Source organism: Aureobasidium pullulans (assembly GCF_000721785.1).
Source record: "Aureobasidium pullulans EXF-150 unplaced genomic scaffold scaffold_1, whole genome shotgun sequence".
In the NCBI taxonomy this organism is placed as follows: domain Eukaryota; kingdom Fungi; phylum Ascomycota; class Dothideomycetes; order Dothideales; family Saccotheciaceae; genus Aureobasidium; species Aureobasidium pullulans.
The window spans coordinates 2257695-2277287 of record NW_021941021.1 but is presented as its reverse complement, the minus strand read 5'-3'; the positions used below and the strand labels follow the sequence as shown (position 1 = coordinate 2277287).

Here is a 19593-nt window from a genome sequence, read left to right as displayed (position 1 = left end):
ATCTCATCAATCAATCAAAACCTCATCCAAACACCAAAGCCCTAACCTCGATACTCTCGCGTCCAGGCCACCCCTCCTGTGTCCTCGGGTCCGTGAACGCCGTATGCGGTGTCCTAGCCCTACTACCCTCAGAATCATAACATTGCAAGAACAATCTCTCCTCATTCCCCATACCACTCCAATACCACCATTTCTGTCCTTCCGCAGCTTGCACACCAGCAGTCTCTCCAACGCGATCGGGATACCTATGTTCAATCCCTACAATAGCATCGTCCTTGACACTTCTACTATCCGCAACAGCCAAGGGGAAAGAAACAACTGGGCCGTTTAATGGGCGCCAAATGTTTATGATGCGTACGCGGGAGGATAGTAAGGTTGAAGCTTCGGAGGGGAGATGACGGTGTACGCGAGCGATTGCTGCGGTTTCGGTTTGATCGATGTGCGCGCGATGGACGGGTTGACGTTTTGCGTTGACATCTGCACGGCGGATGGTATGGTCGAATAGGAATACCCTTTTAGCTCCGGGGACTTTGTCCAAGATCAACTTCTCAACTTCTGGGTAGTAGATGTTTTTGACATCGTCGTCGGATGTGAAATCTGTGCAGTTGCTGGACACGGAAGAGGCGGTGGTGAAACCGTGGGTGTTTAGTTGAAAGGTGGATTCATTGCCGCGCATGTCGTTCAGGAGGACTTGGGAGGGGTGTTCGGTGTAGTTTCGTTGGGGGAGACCTGGTGGTGGTTGTTCGACGTAATTCCATGGTGCGGCATTGTCGGGTGGTGGTGCGTAGAAGATCAAAGTCGACTCTACAGGACCTCGAGGTATTTCAATCCCTTGTTGCTTGATGATTGAAGGGGTGGATGTTGATGTTGTGGTTGTAGTGGTAGTCATTTTGGCTTATTTGTGTGGGAGGACTAAAATGGTATGGGATTGAACTTGCCTTGACTTAACTCAGGTTTATATACATCTTTGCAATGGACGAGCGGCAAATGCTCGACAATTTGATTTCTAAACATGTTTGTATCTCCATGTTTCTGTCACGTCATTTGTAACCTTGCTTGGAAATGTCGAGGTGTTTGTTCCTCGGTAGTCGTCTCATGCGGGGGAGGGCTTCGCAGTGGGAGGCAAAAAATGCCCCAGGCATCCAATCGGAGAGATGTGCCGGAATGCTTACTTAGTATTGCGTGCTTGTCTGAATTGGCGATCAATTTGCAGAGCCTCAAGTATCACCGCACGCGATCATCGACCTGTCAGCCATGTAAACATCATCGACTTGCGAAATTTGAAGTCGTTTTCTTTGAAGGTTTTGATTGGAGATGCCGGAATTCGTCGAACTTCCAACTATTAGGGAGCAACTACCGCCTGTTCCCTCCTTCTTACGCCCAAGAAATGCAATGACACCATTCGCCTTTTATTCTCTTCCATCCATAATGTTCAAAGGGATATCTTCGCGTAGAAAAGTAGAAACACAATCCTCTGTCCTTTCATCCGTACCTTCAACTCAGTTTGTACACCTCGATCTTGAGATGACAAACACGTTGATCTCAATTCCGGCTGGCTCTGCTCTTCCTTCTGGGTACGCCTTCTGAGCGACGCCATCTAACACTTCGTGCACCAGACTGACGGGAGTCTGGTCCTCCTGTGCTCTGTTGGCTTTGCGGAAGTATCGGGAGATGACTTCTCTAATGCGTGGCTTTTCTTGTTTGGCCCACCAGTCCTCGGACCAGATTTTGCGGCTCAGCGTGACCTCTTGTGTCGAGGACAATAAGAGTTCGAACTTTGTGGGTATCTTGTGGAAGCGCTCCATGCCGGGGCTTGACTGGCTCAACGTGGTGCAGAGTTGGAGGATCTTCCTCTTCATCGTGTCATTATCAGGCAGTTCGTCGACAGCGACCATCCTTCCTAGCTCCTGGCCCATGTCTGAGGAGAAACCATTTACAACAACCATTGATCTAAGGATTGGATCGAGGATAGGTGCGAGATAGTCCGTCACGAAGGTCTGAGCTCCACGCTTGGTAGGGTACACGAAGATGAGGGTACCGTTGTCTGGTGATAGCTCGACCAGTCTGTCAACGAGCAACGAGGGGCCTTTTGTGGTGAACATGTCAACAAATTCGTTCTTGCTAGTTGGCGGAATGTAACGTTCGACAATGGACACGTCGACCGATGACGGGGGTACCACAGGACGAGGTGATTGCGGAAGAGATTTAAGGTTGTCGGCGTAGTCAAGAATGTGGACGGCCGAGTCGAACACTTTGCTGGTAAAGTAATCGTCTCCTCCAATTGGAGGTCCAGGGGTACTAGGAGGTGATGTGGGAAGATCTGCCAGGTTGAATCTGCCCTACAATGAATGTCAGCACATGATCTAATAAGCGCGAATGGAAGCCTTGAAGCTGCTGCTCGCCCAGATCGACTTCGAGGAGGGCTTTCGGTGTGGATTCATTCTGGAGTACTTACAGGTAGTGCGTGGAAGACATTGATCCAGCATGTTGGGGATGTGGGAGTCTCGTCGTGAAGCGAGCTAATGACTGTAGGGAAGGCGTGTCCTTCTGTCGATGGACATGGCAGTGCATGTGAAAGAACCTTGATTGGATCTTGATAAGCGTTGGACGCAGAGCGTATGTTTTTGACTGGGGAGACAGGGGTTAGCATGTTGAGTAAACCACGTGCCGAATGCACTCACGCATGATTTGTATCGCGTCGTTCAGCCAGGGACGCGGCGAATCTTCCATTGGAGTGGAAGCCTCTACTTTAATTGACGGGATGCCTGAACCGTCCGCTTCTGAAGCTGTTGAAGCATCGCCGCCAGCAGCCAAACCTCTACCCTCAGTCATTGGAGAAGTTGTGGGTCCTGTCGCGAAACTCGTGATTGGTTCCCACGTTATTCTGCCAGTGTCGTCAGGAGGTGTAAGCGTTGTCACATAGTGGTGCACCGGGCTATGAAGAGGTATCCTGGGTTGCACTGTATGCGAAAAGTCGGGCTGGAATGAGTCTACGTGTTCGTACACAGCATCGTCGACGTGATGATCAGTGAGTAGATTCGTGTTTGCTCCAAGGTCGACTGTGCCGACTTCGGGTAGAGATGGTGAGTCGCCGCCAAGACAACCATGTGGGTTGCGTACAAGTGATGGACGAATTGCCTCGGAGTGCGGGGCAGCTATTCCTAGTCGCGCGAAAGATGGTAGACGAAGGTCTGCTGGGTCCCTCGACGATGGAAGTGGAGGACTGGTCGGGACAGGGGCTACACGAGCTCCAACAACAGTGTCGAAATCAAGACCAGGCTGTTCAAATTCGTGAGCTGGTGAGACAATAGATGGCTGCAGCTCTACTGTGTCAGGGTTTGGAGCTGTTGTCGAAGGCAGGCACGCATCAGAACCCGGCCATGGAGCAGAAGTCACGTTCGCTGCCAAAGACAATGAGCCAGCTCCCGGCGTGAAGATTTCAAAGTCGCTTGCAGGTGAGGGGAAATCCAGCAGGCCGGCACTTGGAGACTGAACACCCTCAACCAAAGCACGCAAATTTCGCTCTGCGTTGTCCATGAAATTGAAACCGAAGCTCTGACACCTTGATCAGATAACAAAGGATGCACAGCAGATTGTGGCTGAGGAGGAAGAAGGAGCACTCGCCGCGTAGCTGGACGCGAATTGTGGCTGCCTGCGAACGATCGAAAGAGAAACAAGTGGAAAGAGCGACGAATGACAAGATCAACGACCGTCGGTGAAGAAAAGCGTGTGAGAAAGAACAGCAGTTTGCTTGCGAGAGTAAGAATAGTGCCGCCTAGCGTGCACCCAGGAGCATGCACCGTTCTAGACTCTGATAGACTGCACTCTGTTGGGACAAACACGGTACAAGTCCGCCCCGTGTTTATCTAACAACAAGGGGCATGCTGGTGCTCGGCCAAAGAAAAATTCGATCCGGTCGGTGAGACGGCATGATTTCTGGGCACCTGTTTTCCTTCGCCAAAACTTCGACAAGGCTTCTGTCGACACAATACCACTTGTGGCGTTCTGAGGCGTCCCAAGTCCATCGGTATTGTCCAATAAGTCCAAAATCGGAGCTTTTCCCGGGGCGGACCGTTTTCTGTTAAGATGTTCTGACCAGTGTTGACAAACTCGCACGTGGACAGCTGACCAAAATCACGATCGGTCGGATGTTGAAACACACCAAAACTAGGGCTTCAACAGCAACAAAATCCTGGGTGATTTTCCGAGCTTTGAAGTCTGACCACTTTTGAGTGCTTTTACTCGTGTGACATTCTCCCTGGGGTAATCATATCGAGGCGCATATTCTCCAGATTGTCACCATCTGCAGGGCTGTCACGAAGCTGTCTTTTCCCGCTTTGACACAGTTCGATGTCTGAATAATTTTGTCGTCGATGGAACTGGTTTGAAGATCCACTTTCCATTATGGCCGCTGGCTTCCTGTTTTGCCTGTCGTCCGTGGCATTTGTATCCGTCGGTCCCCGTAGCTGTCCGGCCGTACTGCTACTCAGAAAACCCATCACGCCGGCTGGTGCGTATTTTACATCGCATCGATCGATTGTTGAAAGCTCGGCGCGGGAGACAGTTCGCGATTTTCGTTCTTCGGAATTTTGACCCTTCTTGTGAATCCAGTTATGGTATAGTTTGCGCAGGTTTTCCCTTTCCCTTCTTCTAGCTTGGGTCTTGCGATTCACTGCCTTGTTCCGACAACCTCGGCGCATTCAGCATCGTGGAAGCATGCCCCGAACCAGAAGGAAATGTCCGGAGTCGTCAGCGCAATCAACGCTTCGATATCTGGCAGAGGCTGCAGCATCGCAAAAGGTGTTCGCAATGGCAGGATTCATGTGTTCGCCAACGAATGTCAATTTTTCGTTCTTGCGACCCGCGATCTCGAAAACAGTGCGATACTCCACTTTCAGCACGGAAATCGAACCTCTAAGGACCAATTGGATACGAGCGGCATGTTCTGTACAGCGTCCAGCTGATCGACAATGAAACTACTGATTTTGGATAATGGATTTTTCTAACCCTACGTAGGTGCCAGTCACGACTCAAACGACACCATGCAACGTTTCAAGGGCTCGACCGGAATGTTCTACTCAAGAACGAACCCAACTCTTAGACTCTAGAAACATCTCAGACTCCTAAGACCATCGCCTTTGTCAAAAAGTGTCATGTTTGAGAATGAGTCTCGTAGCCATTCATGCATACTTATAACCACTTCGCATATAACCCTGGTTAGATCCCTAATGTTATTGCCAGAGATGCGCGGTCCACCACAAGATATCCCTTGGCCGCCGCAAGGTGGTGAACACGGCTACGGGAGCCCTGTTCATCTCAACAGACAACCCTCACGACAGCATCTCCAAACTCATCACAATCTCGTACCTCCGCCGCATAGCCCTTACTATCTTAATGGCCTGGATAGTGGTATACCGGAAGCACAGATGCGCAGCGATCAGTGGTCACCATACGGTCAAGTCACGGGCGGTATGACTGCGTCGAGAGGTCCCATTTTCATACCCGCTGCACCGCCTAAACACACATCGCACGCTCCACATATTGACTATGGTCACACGCACCACCCTTCTGATAGGTTGAACATCCGTCTTTCGGCGCCACCACAATATCTCGACCCTGCCTTCAGTACCAGCTCTACCTCGTTACCCGCCTCATCAAAGCCAACAGAGAAAGCAGAGTCAAACACAGAGCGCCTGCCAGACAACAAAGGCAATCTTGAGAGAATGAGACATGAGCGTGAGTTGATCTTCAAAACGGCGGCCACTGAGCTCGACCAAGCAAGACGTGATGTCGCCCCATCTGTTCCATCGAACAAAGCCTGGGAAAATGCATGGGAGGTTATGCGGCAGAGCATGGCAAGGATGTGACGAGACATGGCAGACAGCATATTTCGTAATTCCTGGTCGCCTTGGACACGCCGTGCTCCTTGAACTCAATGTCCTTTTTTCCGTAACAAAGGCTGAATTGCCCCGAGAACGCATTTGCTCCTTGTCTGCTTTTGATGCTTTCTTATGTATCCAATGAACATTGCTCATGGTTCTTCAACACCAAGTCCGTCTTGCACTGAAACCTAGCATGTTCTTTCGTTGTTTCCCTCAGAGTCGACGCGACATGAGTATGCTTCTGTAGAAAAAAATAAGGAAATGAAGCTCAGAGTATCCAGAACGTTCTCTAGTCTTGTAAGAAGTCCTGTTGCCACTTGTGAATGTGATAGAACAGGCAGAGATAGAGGTCAGGGTTTTACCCATTGAAGCACATGGTCAAAGCGCCGGCCGGGATCGTCACTTCTCCAACACAGCGGCGTTCAAGAAAGCAGAACAACAAAAAAACCAACTTCATAATTATCACCTCTTCCTTTTGAGAGTCGCAAAGAACCACAGACCTCGAGATTGTGCAGAGTTTGACTCACCTTTGCTTGGGCCACAACATGGCGTCCACCGAAGATTCAACTCCTCAACTACACGTCGACGATGTCTGTACATCCAATAGCAGCAATCTCCAAGCAGTCGGCTACATCGACAGGACGCACGCCGAAGTGGAAAGCCATGCACCATATCCGTTGAACGTATATGGCAGAGTTCAACGTCACAAACAGGTTCCTCGCCAACTCTTCAAAGAATTTTTGCGGGATGGCGTCCCTCCACAAGGCTTTGTACTAATGCAATGGCAAACCACAACCAAAGCCGAATTGGTGCCATGTAGCGATCTTGTCTTGTTGGATCGTTCATTCATGTCTGGAGACCTCGTGCGCAAGGGGAACCGATCGGGAACCGTCGTCAGCACAAGGACAAAATGTACACTACTCGGCATGTGCGACGTCAGAGAGACGAAAAGCAACAAGGTTGTGAAGTGCGCTTGGTTGCCATTGCCCATGGAAGAAGAGCCTTCTCTCGAATTGGTCGCAGATGGCACGCTGCTCTACGATGTACCTGCTTCCGAACTCAAGCTCGTCCAAACTTACAATGAAGGCGACGTAATCATATACAAGAACTGGATTGGTCGCGTCAAAGACTGCTTCGATGAAGTCACTGTCAAGTTGACCGACAATGGTGTTGTAAGCATCACTGATTCAGGCAATCTTGAACCCATGAGCGGCGACCCCGAGGAGAGATTTGCTGTTGGATCACTCATCAAGACCAAGAAAGGCGTCCTCAGGACTGGTAGATGGGTGTTCGGCACCTACAATCCAAATACAGTAAGTCTTCTCGTGTACGAGGCTCTTTGATGGCTCTTGCAAATTGTGCTACTTTTCTTCTACATGTCCACAATTAACCCAAGTAACGATGCTGACTATTCTTCTCAGCCACCTGTAGGTGTCGTAGTTGAAGCTCGTACGAAAGAGTGTCAAGTGGACTGGCTGCACCACCGAATGGAGCGAGCCAGTGAGTTTCCACTTTGGAGCAGTGCCCCTGAGGGCTTCCTTGGACCCGACGAACTAGAAAGCGATGAGGTCCGCCTGTACGACGTTTCAAGGATGCCCACTACCTCTGAAGATGCACACAAGCCGACCAAGGCGCGCTCAGATCCCGAGTTCCAAGGCGGACTTCGCGTCAGATTCAAAGACCTTCCTGGAGCGTGTGCCAAATATGATGGGTCAACCGCTCATGGCAAGCTCGAGAAACTCGACCGTGCACAAAATCTTGGATACGATCTCAACGCTTTCACCATCACGAGCACAACTACAGAAGCTGATGTTCTTTGGAGCGACAAAACCATCGAGACAGTCCGAACAACTTCCATCATCCCTGATCCCTCAATCGATGATGAGGACGCTGTATTTCCTGGTGAGATCATCTGTACCAACGAGACAAGAGCTCCTCCACCAGAGGCCATGACCTCTTGGGCCATCACTCCAACACGTGTAGGCGTCGCTCAACGTGTGAACGGAAAGGATAGAGTAGCGCATGTCAAGTGGTTCAATGAGACCACTCTCTCATTTTGTGACAAAAGCTTGACTCTGCTGGTCCCGGACACCAAACTTGGAACTCTGAGCAAAGAAGAGGAAGAAGTCAGTTTCTACGATATCCGGGCACCCAAAAGTGTCAATCGCAACAGAGGCGACTACGTGCTGCTGCTAAAAATACCAAGTCTCGCTCAACAAACTGAGACTGGCAGTATTAACTGGTTCGGGGAGATTGTGGACTTGGGCATGAACGGGAAGTGTACGGTCAGGCTAGGAGCAGCAGAGCCGGTCCAAGAAGTCGAGTGCGACATCACAGACACAGTGCCTGCCATGAATCTACACGATGGCGACAACCCGTTCGTGGAGAACGGTGATGGAACCGGCGAGTACCTCAGCGATGGAAGCGATGACATGGATTTTGACATGGAAGACTTCTCCGAGGAGGAAGACGTCTGGTTTGAAGATGGGCAAGACATCCCGATCGACGATGCAGACGATTCTTGGAGTACAGAGGATGAAGAGGGCCATGACTTCTCAGACGCAATGTCAACACAAGACGACTTCCCCGCCACAGAACAACCCGCGACACATCCAGTACCTGCTCCTCAGCCTCCTCAAGCAGTACAGATCAACAACGACGGTGCTACCGACCAGACGATGAGCAACATACCTGTCGAAGAGCTACTACTATCCTCCTTGTCAAACACTCCAGCGGCCTATGAAATACTTGAAACAGAAGTTCCTTCAGGTCATCACTACCTACTCCAAAGTGGACCCACATCTGCAAACCACATGAAAGGTGTTTCCAAAGAGCACAAGATTCTCAGCGCCCCTGGGGCACTCCCGGAAGGCGTCTACGTTCGGACGTGGGAGTCCAGAATGGATTTGATTAGAGTGCTATTCGTTGGTCCGCTTGGAACACCATATGAGTACGCTCCGTTCATGATCGATCTACATTTACCTGCACAGTACCCTTACGAGCCCCCGAAAGCCTTCTTCCACAGCTGGACAGCAGAAGGTGCGGGTATGTCGGGTAGAGTAAACCCTAACCTGTACGAGGAGGGAAAGATCTGTCTGTCTCTACTGGGCACGTGGCAAGGTGATGAGGCGCGTAACGAAGCATGGGCACCACATCAGAGCACCGTGCTGCAAGTACTGGTCAGCATCTTAGGTCTCGTCCTGGTCAGGGAGCCGTACTACAACGAGGCAGGCTTTGAGCCGCTTCAAGGACTTTCTTCTATCAACCAGAACAGTGTGGCCTACACAGAGCGTACATACCTTCGCGCAAGAGCCTTTCTGATCTCACCGGTTAGTCGCCTGTGTAGAGGCGAGACGGCAGGTCTGGAAGGACTCGAGAACGTACTCCGCTGGCTCTACATCAACAGTGATGGAGCGAAGTTATTGCCAAAAGCCATCAAAGCAGCACACACAATTCTCAGGAACAGCGAAGAGGGAGCTGAGGTCGAGGCTCGCGACGGACTCAGTGTGGTTAGCAGAGGAGCAGCTCTACCATTGAAGAGAGTCGTGGCACGCTTGGAACAGCTAGAGCAGGAGTCAGCTTCACAAACCGAACAGTAAACGTGTTGATTGTATATCTAGTTGTATTAGGAAGACTCGACCAACATTGGTTGAATGTGAATTGTTCGTCAACCAAGGCAAGTGAAGGCGAGACAGCAGATGTGGCAAGAGCAAGCGAAATGAGAAACGTGACTTGGCGGTTGATTCGTCGCGTCATCCAAAGGAAAGAACAATGACTTGACCAAAACATTTCTCCTGTAACATTGCATATAGGGACTTAGTCGAGGCCATACCAGATGTCGCAATAACACCGGTCAACTGTCACGATTGCGACTGCCCTTCCAAAGCGCAACCATGCCACAGCCGCCACAGCTTCCACCGCCGGTCAGCGCAAAGCCCAAACGCCGTTTCTTCGATCCTTGGAACTCGTCTTCGACTGGCCATCAAAGAGCAGAAAACAATCTCGCTGGAAGCACGAGTTGGCGAGAATCGCGGAGTCTCAAACTCAGAAATCAGTTCAGTGGTGGTGCTTCTGGCGGCGCTCGAGTCGCAGATACTGTTGGAGCTGGCAGTGAAAACTTTGGAAAAGACGGAAGACTGGAAAATGGCGGGTGGATCAAGGGTGCATCTGGATTGAGAGGAAGAGGACAGCCGAGTGTAGTGGAAGCTTTCAGGGTCAAGAAAACGTGCGTCAAAGACACAGCGACCGAGAAAGAAAAGGCAAAGTTGGATGTCAAGGAGGTGGAAGAGCAGGAGTTGGACTTTCTGGACATCCCAAGTGCACAACCTGTGAGGGAAGACTCGTCCCAGGAGCAAAAGCAGGAACAAACGTCAAGCTACGAGGACACTCTCTTGAGCGAACACCAGAGCCCACCAGAACGACCGCAACATGTTAAACAAGACCTCGACACAGAAGCTACCACCAAGCCAAATCCTCCCCAAATATTCGCCGGCACGTGTATCTACATAAACGGCAGCACCTTCCCAACAATCTCCGACCACAAGCTAAAACACCTCCTCGTAACCCATGGCGCACACCTCAGCATCCACCTCGGTCGTCGCTCGGTCACCCATGTCATTCTCGGTCGTCCCAATGCCTCTGCTATTCCCGGCGCTGGTGGCGGCCTCTCAGCTTCGAAAATGCAAAAGGAGATTTCCAAGATTGGCGGCAAGAATGTCAAATTTGTCACTGCTGAGTGGGTCATGGAGAGCGTGGGCAAGGGAAAGAGAGCACCTGAACAGAGATTTGAAGCTGTGAGATTGGCGCTGAAGGGGACCGGAAGAGTGGAAGAGATGTTCGCGAAGGCTTCAAAAAAGAAGGGCTGAAAGACCCATTTGAGAGCCAAGAAGACACAATCCGCGACTCCCCACGAGCGACGCAACGCTGGAGCTTGACGGCAATGCGATTTACGCCGACCTTGTCATATGCTATCGCCAGGAACAGGACACGACCTTACGAATTGATACCCAGGACACACCATAGGCTTATAAGAAATGATTCTTTAACATCAGCTCCGTACCAACATAGAGGGCATATCTAACTCCAGGAGGTGGTGAGTAGCCGACCGTTGGTTCTTCTTCCCTCTTTTGCGGAAGTCTCGCACTCATGCAGCTGTAAAAATGCACGACAATTTTCCGAAGATGAGCTAGGTTTGAAGAGAGAACGCCAAGTATCTGCTGTCTAAGGACGACGTGCTCCGTCAAGAGTATCGTGCATTTTGATGGACGCATCCCCGTGGACCGCTGCAGCACGAGAGTCGTCGAGGTGACAAAGCTCAGCACATGGAAGGTCGGATGAGTAAGTTCCAGACCATTTCCCACGAGGCAAGAAAAACGCATATTTCTGCAACTCCTGCTGCAAGTATTCTTCTTATCCACAACCATCTCGCGTCGTCGACAAGACCTCTCTCCAGAATCAAACCCAACAAGATGTCCGCTCCTCATCCTTATCCCTTCTATAAGCAACTTTACAACGATAAAGGCCGGTCAGATGTGATTCTCCGCTTCGGCGACCAGAGAGTACTCGCCCACAGGCTCATCCTAGCGGGCGCGTCGGAGCTGTTCCACACGGCCTTCAAGAGCAAATTCTCAGTGAGTTACTGCCAGCTCCATAATGAAGTCTACATGAGAGCTGACGAAGCGTAGGTTGCTAACAATGCCGAGTACAATATCGAGGAGTTTGCACCCGCAACTGTTCACGCCATGATCAAGCATATCTACGGATTCAAGTACGATGAAGACCACCTGGCCTCTAAACCAAACGAGGATCAAAAACTAGATTTCTGGATCGATATGCTTCTTATAGCGAACGAGTACAGGATCCCGTCCCTGACTGCTGTCGCCACCAGCTCTGTCCTCGAATTTCTCAGGGATTTTAAGCTTGACTTTGCCCCTTGCGACTGGGTGAGAACAAGGAAAGACAACTTTCGCAAGGCGATCAAGAGATTTGTCGAACTGGAAAATAATGTCACGTTGTCAGACAGCTCCTGCCAAGACGGCGTCGTTGCCATCTTGTGTGAATATTCAATGTCAGGTCTTGTGAACGAGCTGCAGTTGGACAAGATTCTGGAGCCTATCGAACCCTTCTCGGCGCGTTTGATCCGCCAGCTGAGCAAGACGAGGAAGTAGTGACTGTTCAAATCGGCTGAGTTGTCCATTGAGAGGGCTGCTTGGCCTGCTCTCCTCGGACATGCCTCTAACTGCCAAAAGCCATGTGCAGTTTTGCAGTTGTGCAAAAAAGCATGGCATGGATTCGAGATAGCAATCCTGTCACAAAATCTCAAACTTTCTATACCCGAACTGCTTCTATTTCTTGAACCCTGATGCCACGACTCTAACTTTCAGTATATGAGTATCCACAAGAGTTTGTCATTGAATTCTCACTTTCTGAGACGATTTAGCTCTATAAGCTTCTCGATAGTAGCCCGTGTTTTGATAATCCTATCCCGACATGAGCCCGTCTCTCTGATTGTCTCTCTGATTGTCTCTACCTGATCCGAGCTCGACCTCTCGGAACTTGATCGTCGACACGAGTATGTATTTTGAGCTCTACCGCTCTATTACAAGTCGGCCCTACGACTCTCTCGAGGGTAGCCCGTCTCTCGACGTCTCCTCGATTGATTCTCCGGCTAACCATAAAACAGGACGACGGACAAGCCAAACGTAGATCTTAAGTCATCGTTGCAACAGAAGACATCCTTGTTGAAGAAGTCGTCGATGGAAAGAATCATGAAGACGAGGTTGTTGGTTTTATAGAAGATGAAGAAGTAGTCCCTTGCATTATAGTGACTGCTAGGCGATATTATGCACTTTCACAAGGCTTCATAACTCCCCGCATCCTGTCATCGATCGTCACAGCCACCCCGCATTTTGTTTCACGAGGGTTGTTCAGAAAGCGTCACACCCAAGTTTCATCTTTCTCGACTTTCTATCATCATCAATACACAAGTATGGCGACAGACGAAGGACAGACGAATAAGTTTGCGATCCATGCTGCTTGCCGCGATGGGCAGAGTGAGTTTCTTCCCACCACAGCTGTGTGAATGGAGGGCTACCACTGATGCGAATGAAATAGTCAACCTGGCCGAATCACTACTAAATGTACGCTGCTCATGTTTCGCCTTCGTTCACTCATTCTGGTCCTAACATGGTTTCCTCAAGGCAAATCCCAAACTCGCCAAACTACGCGACGACGACGACAGGCTTCCAATCCACTGGGCAGCAAGTTACAACCGCCTCCCAATCGTAGAGATCCTCTCCGAGCGCAAAGACTTTGATCCAGATGTTCAAGTACGAGCTCCTATAGTCCTGCCTACCATTCCAAAAGGCAGAGAAGGAACCAGAGTCTGACAGAAGTCCCATCTAGGACGGAGCAGGCTGGACACCCCTAATGATCGCCTCATCCCTCAAAGAAGCCGACCCCCTCATCGACCTCCTCCTCTCCAAATCCGCCGACCCCACCCTCGTCACCTCCACCGGCGCCACAGCCCTCCACTTCGCAGTCTCAAAATCAAACCTCGATACAGCCAAAAAGCTAATCGCCAACAAAGCTTCAGCAAGAGTAAAGGACAAAAGAGGACAATTGCCATTGCACAGGGCCGCCGCGGTGGGCAGTGTGCCGATGGTGAAATTGTTGTTGGAGAACAGGAGTCCGGTTAATGGGAGTGATGGGGATGGTTGTACCGCTTTGCATCATGCTGTTGCTGAGGGGCATGGAGATACGGCTGTGGTGTTGCTGAAGGCTGGTGCGGAGACGGATAAGAGGGATAATTCTGGTGCTCTTGCGTTGGATCTTGCTCCGGATGCAAAGGTGCGTTCATCTGCCCCTTTCCCCCTTTTCTGATAGGGATCATGTTGCTGACTTTGTTTTAGGTCAGAAGTTACATCACTCGCGCTGCAGAGGAGGAAGGTATTGCTCTCTAGAAGAAGCAGGCCCAGGTTCCGACAGTCGAGCACAGCATGGAAATGGCGCTCCGACATAGATGACAATGCAAGCGAGAGGCACAACAAAGTAGCACCAAGACTCTCAATAAACACAGCATAATTGCATCTGATGGAGATCTTCTTCATCTATCATTAATCCCACTCCAATCTCTCATCATTACTTCATATTCCTATCAACAAGCTCCCGATACATCTTCTTGACCTCCAAAAGATCACTCCTCAATTCCTCAACCTCTTCTTCCTTCTCCCCCAACATTTCAAGACAAGCTTCATACCTCTGCTTTACCGTGCCCAGCTCTCCTTCCAGTTTATCAGTCTTGCCGTCTACGCTTTTCTTTGTTTCAATTTCGCGCATCATTGAAACCACTTCGTCTCTGGCTTCATCGCGTTGAGATACCAACCTTGCTAATTCGTCCTTGTGGGCGGATTTTTCGGCTTCTAGACGTTGGATTTTTGAGGACATGTGTTGGACTAGTTGGACGCTGGGGCCTGTGTGGACCGTAGAGGCGCTGATTACGTCGTTGATGGTGCGTTGAGGGCTTGAGCGATTGTCGAAGCCATCGTCTGCGTCTACATCGTTTGTGTGGATGGATGGGGTTTGAGGCATGCCGTTTCCGCCGTTGATGAGTTGGGCGAGGGAGAACATGGAACCTTGTCTGCTGACGCTGGGAGAAGGGAAGTCGGGAGTCATTGGTGTGCGTGAGGTATTGATGCCTGGTGTGAGGGTTGATGGGCGGCGGGATACTGAGCGGTCTATCGAGAGTGTGGTTGTTTGTTCTTGGGAGGGGATGCGTTGGAGTCCTCGTCGTGATTGTACCGAGCCAAAGGCGTCTTGTGTTGGTTGTTTCCTGAAATAGCTGGTCGGTGACTGTGTTCGTGAGGCCATGGCTCCATTGCTGGGGCTGGCGATCCCTAGACCTTGGGACATTTGTCTTGTTCTTTCTTCTTCTAGCTTTTGGGTCAACTCTGTTTCGAAAGACTGTTTTTGGCGGTCGAAGTCTGCTTTGGCTTCGTTGAGTGATGTCTCTGTGGCTTCCAGGCGTGATTGTAATTTCTTCATCTCTGCCTTACTGGCCTGAAGCTGTGAGGTCACCAGTTGAGATTCCTCGGTCAGTTCTTCAAGTCGCTCTTCTGTGCGCTTGGATTTGCTGCTGATGTCGCGAGCCTTCTTGCGAACATCGGCTTCACGCTTAGTGGCTTCATCCCTCTCCTTCTCGATCGCAGCGATGCGTCCGTTCAGGGAAGTTTCGATACTCCGCCAGTTCTCAGCAGCCAGAGAATATTGAGTCTGCAATGTTTCAATCTGGCGAAGAAGTTTGGCTTGTGAATCACCTCCAACGTCTGAAGATGCCTCCTCAGCGCGAACACGAAGTGCTTCGAGACGACTCTCATAATTCTATACCACACATAAGCATCACAATCAAGATGAGGGACTTCACAGCATGCACTTACCGAGATCTCATTTGTGAGTTCTGATTCACGGAAGCTCGCCTGCTGCTTTTGACGCTGGCTTTCTTCGTTCAATCGCCTAATCTCCGAACTCCACTTATCGTCGGCGAGCTTCTTTTCTAGTTTTGCATCCTCAAGTTCTTCTTGGATGGCGGATAGCTTGTTGGTATCCGCTTGCACGACGACTTCCGTCGCTCTGGACTCGGCCTCTTCAGCTCTTTTCTCCGCTTCGGCCAGTTGATTTCGCAGACTGGCGATTGTCGCCGTGCTACTTGCGAGTTCCGACTTGCGGTTCTCGAGGTCTTTTTCAAGATTTGAGAAGCGTTTCAGTCGTTCGGCACTCTGCTTTTCTGCCTGTTCAGCCCGTCTCAACTTCTGCTTCAGGTCCGATTCAGAATCCTCAAGTTTTGAAAGGCGATCCCGAAGCTCGGCCGTAGCCTTCTCATCTTGTTGTGTCTTGACGCGTAACTTCTTGATAACGGCTCCTTGTCGCATCTCGACCTTACTCAGCTTCTCACCCTCTTGCATGAGAAGAGCAATACGCTCATCCTTTTCAGCGAGTTTCCGCTCTTGAGGTGTTCCCGAGTTGGCTTCCTTTGCGGCTGCGACAGTCTCCTTCGCAAGGTACTGTAGCTTGGCCTGTAGAGCATCAATACGTTCTAGGTTGGCGAGCATCTCTTCCTGCCGTTGCTTTTCTGCTTCAGCATTCTCCTGTCGCAACTGTGTAAGTTCAGCTTCCAGCTCAGAGACATCTCTGGCTACCGGCTCTTCTGTTTCCACGATGGGTTCTTCAGGCTGCGGCTCGGGCTCAGCGACAGGCTCCCCGGTGGTGGAGTCATGATCAAGGTCGATGGAAGGCCTGGTCTGGCTGTCATTGGAGATGCGGGCAGGATTGATTGGTAGACCAGAAGTCAAGAGGGTCGAAGGAGCTTCAGTAATAATGAGTTCTGGCGGAGCCTTGACGATAGGTGTCTCAAGGACGGGATCGACTGCACTGTTCTCGACTGGAGTTGGGACCTCGGGGACATTAACATCAGGAGTTGACGTGGACGCGGATTCATCTTTCGATTCTGAAAGTTGTCGTGGTGTGTCGTTTGATTGCCTCGAGCCAAGACTAGAGCGCGGACTGGCAGGCTGATTCAAAGGAGTTGAGGAGCGAGAGGGATTCTGGCTGGCGACAGCCTTGGCCAATCTTTCTTGCAATCGATCGTTCAAGCGGGAGCGTGACGGGCTGCGCGAAGCATCTGACGAGGACCTTGGAATGGCAAGAGCAGCGGTCTTCTCGGGTTGGGGCTTCTCCTGAACGGCAGCTTTATCCTGGGCTCTACTGCGAGCGGATGCTTCGTTGTCCTCAGCTAGGATCGTGTCCAGTCGCGACTCCAGTCCGGCGACGGCTCCGGAGAGCAACGAGCCCCATCGTGAGGAACCTTTGGCTTTGTTCGGTGGCTGGGATGCCATTGCGGCGCACTACTGCTTCTCGCAGTCACGGAGACATTGATGTTCGGATGCTGCCATGCCGTGTCCATTGCGGTACACGCGGCGGCTCGGGGGTGAGCCTTGGCACGGCGTGAGCCTGTGACGTACCGGCTCCGGCCTTCTTTCCTTTTGGACTTTCTCGATTGCGCTTTCCCTAACAGGTAACTGATGACTATTGGATACCTATCGTGAATTGTACTGTCCGTGTCCCTTGCGTCGATCGATCTTGTCCCTGAAGGCCCTGCATATCCTTCGTAGATTCCTCTTCTACTTTCGCCTCATATCGTCTCTGATTTCAACAAGATAACAATCGACTGATACACGCAATCATGGCCAAAGTAGTAAGTGGACTTGCTCCTCGTCCATAGCAACTTGACATACTAATATGTATTATAGGCAATCGGACAAATATGCTCGACATCAAGCATGTCGCACAATCTTACCCAGTGTCAGGCTCTTGTCAAGAAGGCTGTCGCCGCTGGTGCAAAGGTCTATCTTCCTGATCGATACTCACAACAACAACGGCTGACCAAGAGTGGATAGCTATAGGCTCTTTTCCTTCCTGAAGCCTCCGACTACATTGGCGGTTCGCCCGATGAATCTTACAACCTGTGCAAGTCCGTCACCGAGTCGCCTTTCGTCTTGGGCCTGCAAGAGGAGGCCAAAAAGAACAACCTTCACATCAACGTTGGAATTCATGAGCCGTCAGATGCTCCCAAGAAGATCAAGAACACTTCGATATGGATTGACGAGAAGGGAGAGATTACTCAGCGCTACCAGAAGCTGCACATGTTTGACATGGAACTGGACGATGGCCCAAACATGAAGGAGAGCGATACAGTCGAGCCTGGAAACAAGATTACACCCCCCTTCGACACCCCTGTGGGTAGAGTCGGTCTGGCCATCTGTTTCGATCTACGCTTCCCCGAACTTGCTCTTGCTCTGAAGCGTCAAAAGAGCGACATCATCTGCTACCCCTCAGCTTTCGCACCAGACACTGGCAAATTTCACTGGCATGCTCTTCTGACAGCTCGTGCTATCGAGACCCAGTCATATGTTCTTGCCCCTGCCCAAGTCGGACCCCACAACAAGAAGAGATCCAGCTACGGTCACTCGCTCATCATTGATCCTTGGGGGAGAACCCTTGCAGAGTTGGGCAGTGAGGATGACTTCAACAAGAAGGGGGACTCTTGGGAACCTGAATTCGCTACTGCGGATATCGACTTTGACCAACTAGCAAAGATCAAGAAGGGTGTACCTCTACACAGGCGAACGTAAGTCTATCTTTCCCTTTCCCTGTCAGTAAGCTAACAGATCATAGTGATGTCTACCCTGAGGTGTAAACACTTATCTAGAATATGGATACAAAGTACACAGAGACGATTTCATGTCATGTCACAAAGCTTCCTACCTTCCCTTCCTCTCATGACCTCGACTCGGGCTCAAATCCCTCTTGGCTGCACACCTCGCAGCTGACCACAAAACTAACTCAGTCCATGCACCAACTCCCGACATATCCCGCACCAACTCACCTACCTTTATATTCATCAAATTCAGTGCTCTACTAATATTCAGCCGTGGTAGTGTAGTGGTTCAACACACCCGTGGTCTTAACACGACGCAGTCATTCGTTAGTACTCAGCGTCGTGTCAGTCTAGATCCGAGGAGGTCGCGGGTTCGATTCCTGCCCATGGTGCTTGTTCTTTTTCTTTTTTTGTCACGTCTATTCATACCTTCCTCTTCCCGTTTTCCCATGGATGGGAAATTTCAAGGTTGATTTTTGGCTTCATCACCAATATTTTCCTGGTCATCTTTCGTCTTCTTCCAAAGTCATTTCACCTTTTCTTCTTGTTATCATCGATTCGTAACTACTGCCATCTCTCCCGCGACTTGATCTGGGACGATTTTGCCATCTGTTGTAAAGAGTTCTTTCACGTTCTGGATCGAAAGTTGTAATCCGGATTACCATCGCCAATACTATCGACAATACTGTCGCTTTCTTGCCAACGCTTACACGCTCTCACTTAGTGCGCATCTCCATCCACGCACTAGTAACCCTTCCCACGCCATCGTCGCCAATCCAATCTCACCAAGCTTACGAAAGAGACACTTGCAGCCCTGTTCTTCAAGTTCTGGCAAGCCCACGGACATCGTCAGCTGCCTGACGAGGGCGACCGCGACGGTCGTGAACGAGGTCGATAATGGAGCTTGCCTGTCTGACTCGCTTTGTAAATAAGAGACGAGGGGATTTTGCGTAAGTGCAGGAAAGTACTGACTTGTGTGGCACATGCAGACATGGAGATTTGGCGATTATGGCTGCGAGGTCGGTTACCTGCTGTTCGTTTGATTTGTGAGATGAGTACAATCTCCTTCATTAGCACTGTATACATATTACCACACCGGTAATCACAAAAGATAGTCCGGCGGATAGCCGGTTTGCTTGCTGGGATCAAAGCAAGGTGTTGGATGGTACATGGACGTGATGTACTTCTTCTCTGATTAGATTTGCTAATGTCGCTGTCTACGTCGATGGATTTCCTGCCATCCCTGTCTCTCTGACGACCTCGTTTTTGAGCGGTATGGGTGCTGTGGTGTTCCTTTGATGGATTCATCTGCACAACGAATCAAGCTTCTGGTTTTGTGCTCGCTGATATTTTACGTGCTGCCATTTCATTGTAGGTCATAACCCTTCTTTGTAGAAGCATGGGCTGGCAAACGTAATGTGGGGCCCTCACGTCGACTGAGAGCAAGCTTCAGGTCATTCCAATTTGATTCTTCTTTTTACGAAGATAAAATACATGGTT

General features: G+C 50.5%; 11 protein-coding genes across 11 annotated transcripts; 6 read left to right on the top strand and 5 right to left on the bottom strand.

Annotated features, from left to right (window-relative positions):
• Positions 1-22: 22 nt before the first annotated feature.
• M438DRAFT_351317 (uncharacterized protein) lies at positions 23-889 on the bottom strand (the record flags this gene model as incomplete). Its single annotated transcript, XM_029906706.1, has 1 exon — positions 23-889. One exon carries the CDS (start codon positions 887-889, stop codon positions 23-25), a length of 867 nt encoding a protein of 288 aa, XP_029766166.1.
• Positions 890-1499: 610 nt separating this feature from the next.
• On the bottom strand, positions 1500-3537 carry M438DRAFT_330936 (uncharacterized protein; the record flags this gene model as incomplete). Its single annotated transcript, XM_029903363.1, has 3 exons — positions 1500-2339; positions 2456-2628; positions 2682-3537. 3 exons carry the CDS (start codon positions 3535-3537, stop codon positions 1500-1502), a joined length of 1869 nt encoding a protein of 622 aa, XP_029766165.1.
• A 517-nt stretch (positions 3538-4054) lies between these two features.
• M438DRAFT_17819 (uncharacterized protein) lies at positions 4055-4888 on the bottom strand. Its single transcript, XM_029899173.1, has one exon. The coding sequence runs from the start codon at positions 4698-4700 to the stop codon at positions 4239-4241; it is 462 nt and encodes a 153-aa protein (XP_029766164.1). The 5' UTR covers positions 4701-4888; the 3' UTR covers positions 4055-4238.
• A 275-nt stretch (positions 4889-5163) lies between these two features.
• On the top strand, positions 5164-6053 carry M438DRAFT_341688 (uncharacterized protein). The gene has a single exon (XM_029904561.1). It carries the CDS (start codon positions 5229-5231, stop codon positions 5865-5867), a length of 639 nt encoding a protein of 212 aa, XP_029766163.1. The 5' UTR covers positions 5164-5228; the 3' UTR covers positions 5868-6053.
• A 374-nt stretch (positions 6054-6427) lies between these two features.
• On the top strand, positions 6428-9481 carry M438DRAFT_330934 (uncharacterized protein; the record flags this gene model as incomplete). The annotated part of the gene is made up of 2 exons (XM_029903362.1): positions 6428-7195; positions 7304-9481. The coding sequence occupies 2 exons, from the start codon at positions 6428-6430 to the stop codon at positions 9479-9481; spliced, it is 2946 nt and encodes a 981-aa protein (XP_029766162.1).
• A 294-nt stretch (positions 9482-9775) lies between these two features.
• On the top strand, positions 9776-10747 carry M438DRAFT_263438 (uncharacterized protein; the record flags this gene model as incomplete). The annotated part of the gene is made up of 2 exons (XM_029899889.1): positions 9776-10176; positions 10291-10747. 2 exons carry the CDS (start codon positions 9776-9778, stop codon positions 10745-10747), a joined length of 858 nt encoding a protein of 285 aa, XP_029766161.1.
• A 79-nt stretch (positions 10748-10826) lies between these two features.
• M438DRAFT_380151 (uncharacterized protein) lies at positions 10827-11566 on the bottom strand. Its single transcript, XM_029908880.1, has one exon. The coding sequence runs from the start codon at positions 11363-11365 to the stop codon at positions 10907-10909; it is 459 nt and encodes a 152-aa protein (XP_029766160.1). The 5' UTR covers positions 11366-11566; the 3' UTR covers positions 10827-10906.
• M438DRAFT_351313 (uncharacterized protein) lies at positions 11351-12049 on the top strand (the record flags this gene model as incomplete). The annotated part of the gene is made up of 2 exons (XM_029906705.1): positions 11351-11512; positions 11567-12049. 2 exons carry the CDS (start codon positions 11351-11353, stop codon positions 12047-12049), a joined length of 645 nt encoding a protein of 214 aa, XP_029766159.1.
• A 1080-nt stretch (positions 12050-13129) lies between these two features.
• Positions 13130-13932, top strand: M438DRAFT_17598 (putative proteasome regulatory particle subunit). The gene is made up of 3 exons (XM_029899160.1): positions 13130-13210; positions 13297-13730; positions 13793-13932. Exons 2-3 carry the CDS (start codon positions 13311-13313, stop codon positions 13841-13843), a joined length of 471 nt encoding a protein of 156 aa, XP_029766158.1. The 5' UTR covers positions 13130-13210; positions 13297-13310; the 3' UTR covers positions 13844-13932.
• Positions 13933-14021: 89 nt separating this feature from the next.
• Positions 14022-16771, bottom strand: M438DRAFT_262521 (uncharacterized protein; the record flags this gene model as incomplete). Its single annotated transcript, XM_029899826.1, has 2 exons — positions 14022-15260; positions 15317-16771. The coding sequence occupies 2 exons, from the start codon at positions 16769-16771 to the stop codon at positions 14022-14024; spliced, it is 2694 nt and encodes an 897-aa protein (XP_029766157.1).
• A 347-nt stretch (positions 16772-17118) lies between these two features.
• M438DRAFT_330929 (nitrilase, putative) lies at positions 17119-18132 on the top strand (the record flags this gene model as incomplete). The annotated part of the gene is made up of 4 exons (XM_029903361.1): positions 17119-17130; positions 17186-17278; positions 17339-18063; positions 18111-18132. The coding sequence occupies 4 exons, from the start codon at positions 17119-17121 to the stop codon at positions 18130-18132; spliced, it is 852 nt and encodes a 283-aa protein (XP_029766156.1).
• Positions 18133-19593: the final 1461 nt, after the last annotated feature.